Genomic DNA, 5,671 nt, shown 5'->3' on the forward strand with positions numbered 1-5,671 from the left:
AAAGGGGGAGAAGACTGTTGCAAAGGCGACTGTGGAAAAGGGGGAGAAGACTGTTGCAAAGGCGACTGCGGAAAAGGCGACTGCGAAAAAGGGGGTGGAGACTGTTGCAAAGGCGACTGCGGAAAAGGCAACTGCGAAAAAGGGGGAGGAGACTGTTGCAAAGGCCACTGTGGAAAAGGGGGAGGGGGAGGACCTGATTGCGGAACGGATGGAGATGGCTCCAGTGGCTTGTCATGTAGCATATCTCCACAGAGTGGAACAATCCTTGATGCTTTTGATATAACTTGCAATACTGAAAATCCCTGCTCTAACTGTCAGTATTGTTTCAGCACTCAGAGTAAGTACTTCTGGATCAGCAAAATCTTTTAAGACACTGATGTAACTAAGTTTAACAGTGGCATTTATTTTCCACGTTGTTTTAACATGTGGGGCGATTTGTCCCAGCGGTAAGTTGTGTTTCTAAAGATCCATAGAAACACGGGGGTGGCACTGTAGAACAATCCAAAGTGACTGATCCCAGGGATGAGTTAGATCCTGAAATATATGTACATATTATAGAAAGAAGCATTCCTTTCAAGGCCTCACTGTAAAGTCACTCTAAGTAAAAACTGGCACAACTCACCCCACTTTCCGCTACTGATCAAACGGCGTTGCCCAATTTGCAAACAACGTGGCCAATAGGAGGCTTCTGCAGCTACAGCCTAAAAACACACGCATTTACTACCAAGTAAAACAATAAACATACGGCACAAAATAACATACCAGAAATCGATGGAAGGCTTCCGGAGAAATAATCCACAGGTGATCTCCACAAAAACACGAGTAGCACCACTCAACCAAAGTGTAGCCCATTCAGACTGAGGCAGTAGTGACATGACTCCTACCTGTAACAGCTAGGGAAGTCAGGTGACAGAGGGCTCAAATGCGTACAGCGACAGGTGAGCAAGTGAGGGATGCAGCTACTATTATCGTAGCACCATATAATGTGATTGGCTAGTAGTGTGATTAATAATCCAATACTGAAATATAATATTCATTTAGCTACAAACACAATGGAGTATATTTCACTAGAAATCTAATAATGATAGAAACTCTCTTGTTTGAACCTTATCAGGTAAGACTCTGCGATGCAGTCAGAGCAATGAAGTAAAATTCATCTTCCTTCCTCTCGGAGACAGCAATTCTAACTACAAACTGAATATACTGGCAACTGCAACGGGTGAAGGCCAAACAGTACTCAGCACCACTATAACTGCACAGGTATGCCACAAATAGGATGCATGTACTGACGAGAAAAGATCCAGAGTACGGAAATGCTCTGATTTTGTAGTACTGTGAGAAAATATTTTCTTCTCATCAGGTTGTGGATTCAACTTTGAGCTTAAGCTCAATAGAGAACATCTTGGATCAGTTAAAGGCAGAAGGCCAGCTGTCACCAGAAGTCGCTGGACAACTCTTCAGTTCTGTGGCCAATGAACTTAACGACCAATCTGATCCTGCAGGACAAGCAGATAGGCAAAAGGTAGCAAATCTCATCCTGTTTAAGGATAGGACCATTGAAGAGCCTTGTGCTGCCAGCAGGGCTAAGCAAGCTTTTAACTTTTAAGGCCTTTACACACCGGATGGGTTAAAATTTTTTCAGGCTCACGTATTGTTAATGCAGCTGTTAACATCAACTGTGTAATTTTGCAAAAAGAGTCTGGACAGCTCCACTGACATCCTAAAATATGTACAAAAACAGTCATAATGCAGTTATGAATCAAACCACCAAATTTTCTCTGTTGCTTCTTTGTTGTGAGATTTGGATGAACCCAGAATCTCCATTTCTTCCTTTTGTTGTTGTGTATTCAGATTGCAGTCAGTGTGTACAGGCCTTTAATAGGGCATGCTTTAGGAGCCGCCCAACAGTTGATTCATTCAAAGGAAGTTTCTGTGTGTAATTTTACATCTTTTTGACAGCTTCTCAAGAAAACACAGGTCTCATTTCCAAACTTAATCAGACAGGGTGGATGGAAAGGAAAAACCATCTCTGTGAATCAGGAAATGTTTGAATCTGAATGAACAACATTGTTACTGTAAAATTCTAATATGTCACTTTTTTATGCATTTATTTTGTTGGTGTCTGAAGCTTCAACAGAAGATGCTGGACATATTGATTGCTATAGTAAATGAAAATCTCAACAAAACTCTACAAGACGTTCAGGTGTTAGCCACAGCACTTGCTTCTCTCGTCAAGAAAGGGACTGAACTCAATACATCAGCACAGGTACTGTAGAGAAGTTCAAAAAGGAGGAATCCATCAGTAAGGACTGTAGACATCTCTCTGCAATGCGTACTGATGTATGTTGCTTTCACTGTAGCTCCCTTCTTAATGGGAAGTAAATGTTTGGTGGACAGGGCTTTAGTACAGGGCTTCTGCCCTGTACTAAAATTAAAGGTGGGATATGAGGACCACATTTTAAAGCTTTTGACAATTCACAAATGTTAATATCTTCATAACACCTCCCAAATACATGTCTGTGACTGTGAGTTCATTTCCACCTTCAGGAAAGGGCCGCATCATTGTTCGCAACCCTGAGTTCATTTCTCCTCCGTATGGATCTAAACGCAACTGAAGTCTTTGCCACAGCCAACATTATTGTGGAGGGCATAAGCAACATGCTCGACTATTGTCCCAGTGTGAGTCTTATGAGGCCGATACTGATTGTGTTTATTTCTTTGGGGAATCGTGGTAGCTTTTAATGTTAGATATGCAAATCAATATCACTTCCCAGCAATATCTGCTGTCTCTTCAAAAAAAAACTTTTTGTATTTAGAATCAGTTTTATTTCTTATTCTAAATGTTGTGTGTTGCAGAAAATCACCTCAGATGGCCTTCTTGGGGCCCTGTACAATATACAGAGTGCGATGTTGGTCTTTATGGAGCTCAATGAGGACTCAAGCATAATTCGGAAAACGCACGTTAAAGTATTTGTCAGAAGGTACGTTTCACTTCAAATGCAAGACAAAGTTATCAAACAAAAATTAACCACATGTCCCAGAAATTTGAACTGGAAAAATCTCACTGATGCTGATATACTAAAAAGCTGAAGCCTACAGCCACCTGTCTACGGATGGGTGACAAAATAAAGGAAAACCTGCATAAACCACATGGAAAATTCAGCAAATACAGATGTTTCAAATTCAAATTCAAATTTTATTTGTCACATACACAGTCATACACAGTACGATATGTAGTGAAATGCTTACACAACTGCTCGTGACCTAAAGGAAAATGAAAAAGCTATGAATATGATAGGAAATAAATATAAAAATTAAAAAGAGCAAATTTAACTAGGAAGGAATAAAACAAAACAAAATAAAATATAAAAATTTAAGTTAAAAATGAAATAACTGTACAACACAAATTAGAATGAAGGGTAAATTTAACTGGGAAAGAATAAGATAAAATATATAAATTAAAGTTGAAAATAGAATAACTGTACAACAAAATACACAATACACAGTATAGAAATATATAAGAATGTATGAAGAAATATAAATCTACACAATAACAGCAGCTGTACAAGTATTAAATGGAAATGAAGAAATATAATGTCCATGTTGTGCAATCCACATTTGTAAGTGCCACATTCACATTTTCCACATTTTCCATAAAACAATGTTGTGTGGCACCTATGAAAGCGCTGAGGAGTGACTATGTCTTAAAAATATCCGTTTACTACAGTAAAGGCAGAATCTGTGACAATCCAGATTGAATCCAGTTTTGTTTTTACAGTGGCTTATTATGCTGACAACATTATATAGTAAAAGGATCTCTTACTGAGCCTCTTTGAAGTGACAGTGGTTCACATTTATGTCCCCTCCAGTCGTTAACATAACTACCATAACGTGGTTACAAGTAGCCAAGTCGCAATGAAAACACATTTTACTTTGTATATTAATAGTTTATTGATTCCAGAGCTGTTAAACTTGCAAACTAATATTTAAGAGAAGCACATGTTTAATGTAGATCTCCTGATCTTTTCTTACAGAGTTTTACCAGCAGTCTTGTACACAGGCTCCGTAAATATTACCAACTGTACCTGCATCACATTTTCTCTCCCACAACTACCCACTACCATACTTCCTTCAGACAAACCAGTGGATGTGCGAGTACGTCAATACCCATGTGCCTATGAGTGTTTGTGCTGTGGATATGTACATGTGTGTAAATCAATTTTGCTCAATCATCCTAACGTCTAATGTCTGACCTGATCTTTGAATTACACTTTCAGATGCTGAACTTAGATGTAAACCCATTTTGTTGGAAGGTGGGATGGGACATCAGCAGATTCATAGGTTATTTATCCCTCACAACAAAAGAAGGGTCTGTTATCCCTGTGGAAAACTTAAGTAAGGATATTCAGGTCAGTGTAGCAACATTACAGCATCCACACTTACTGTTTTCAATCTCCTTTTGAGAGGACTTGTTTCTGGGGACTTTTGAGAAATGCATATTAAGAATAGTTTTGTGACAGAAATGGAGATGGTGAATCTGTTGCCCAGAATTCCTATCAATCCATAACACACCCATCAGGTAGTAGTTGTTGTATGGGTTTCATGAGTTAATGACAAGAATAACAGAAAGAAATATTTGATCCCCAAAGCTAGCCAGAATTCTGGATCCCACAGATCAATCAATCAGTTATAGATACTTCCCATCTAAACTCCTTATGTGCATAAAGCACACCTGTCCACAGAATCAATGTCACTCATTCCAAACTGTCCACCACAATGGCCGAGACAAAAGACAGACAAGATTTAGATCTGCATCTGGACTACAAGACCATCAGCAAGACGTTTGGTGAGAAGGTGACAACTGGTTAAAACACTGGCTAAAAAAGAATCACAATAAGGTCATGGAGTGGCCTAACCAATCTCCAGAACTTGATAATCTAGGGAGAGAGCTGAAACTGTGAGTCACCAAGAAGAAGCCAAGAAACCTGGAGAGTTCAGAGAGTTTCTGTAAAGGGGACTGGGCTATAATCCCTCCCTAGATGTGAGAGAAGGTGGTGACCACCTACAAGAAACATTTTACTGCTTTCAATTTCTCCACCAAGTGCTAAGTCATATTTTACTTGAGGATTAAATACTTATGCAAATACTTTCACTCAATGACAAAAAAAATTATATAATAGAAAAAGGCCTGATGTAATTCTGGGGAGGGATTACTACTTTTAAATAGTAGTACAATTAATAGTAGTAGTAGTACTGATTAATATGTTACTTGCATGTAACTATTTTACAAGTTTAAAATATGTTAAAGTGGCTACATTTTGAAACAGTGGATAACCGCTTTCTAACATCTGACTTCAGATCGTGTTTCCACGGTTTGCTGGAGAACAAGTGAACACCACTATTCTGGACTTGGGGAACTTCAGCACAACGGTTATTGATATTCCTTCAGCGAATTCTACCCTGGTTCTAAAGGTTCAGTGACTTGTTCTTTTATGTCGACTCCTGAAATTAGAAGAAGCAAACATGCTTAGTGGACAGTGATATTATGGTTACATTACATACAGAGGCTACATTCTGTTCAGCGTGACTTTTGCTGTGACCATGCTAACATTGCTAACTGTTAGCAGAAAGTGTAGCTACAAGACGAGGCTAAAGAAAATTTTTACATGGC

At 38.9% G+C, this 5,671-nt stretch overlaps 1 protein-coding gene across 1 annotated transcript; it reads left to right on the forward strand.

The window, feature by feature from the left end:
- Nucleotides 1-6: 6 nt before the first annotated feature.
- On the forward strand, nucleotides 7-5,647 carry LOC102297319 (polycystic kidney disease protein 1-like 2). The gene is made up of 9 exons (XM_042217927.1): nucleotides 7-337; nucleotides 1,115-1,260; nucleotides 1,361-1,522; nucleotides 2,129-2,266; nucleotides 2,548-2,679; nucleotides 2,857-2,981; nucleotides 4,035-4,155; nucleotides 4,278-4,409; nucleotides 5,359-5,647. Exons 4-9 carry the CDS (start codon nucleotides 2,141-2,143, stop codon nucleotides 5,479-5,481), a joined length of 759 nt encoding a protein of 252 aa, XP_042073861.1. The 5' UTR covers nucleotides 7-337; nucleotides 1,115-1,260; nucleotides 1,361-1,522; nucleotides 2,129-2,140; the 3' UTR covers nucleotides 5,482-5,647.
- Nucleotides 5,648-5,671: the final 24 nt, after the last annotated feature.

This window comes from Haplochromis burtoni, unplaced genomic scaffold (assembly GCF_018398535.1).
Source record: "Haplochromis burtoni strain Fernald_Lab_line unplaced genomic scaffold, NCSU_Asbu1 Contig_3797, whole genome shotgun sequence".
In the NCBI taxonomy this organism is placed as follows: Eukaryota; Metazoa; Chordata; class Actinopteri; order Cichliformes; family Cichlidae; genus Haplochromis; species Haplochromis burtoni.

Coding starts and splice junctions, on each gene's coding strand:
- LOC102297319 (XM_042217927.1), top strand. CDS start 2,141: ATGCTGGACATATTGATTGCTATAGTAAATGAAAATCTCAACAAAACT. Junction 2,267..2,547: donor AACTCAATACATCAGCACAG/GTACTGTAGAGA, acceptor TTCCACCTTCAG/GAAAGGGCCGCATCATTGTT. Junction 2,982..4,034: donor GTTAAAGTATTTGTCAGAAG/GTACGTTTCACT, acceptor CTTTTCTTACAG/AGTTTTACCAGCAGTCTTGT.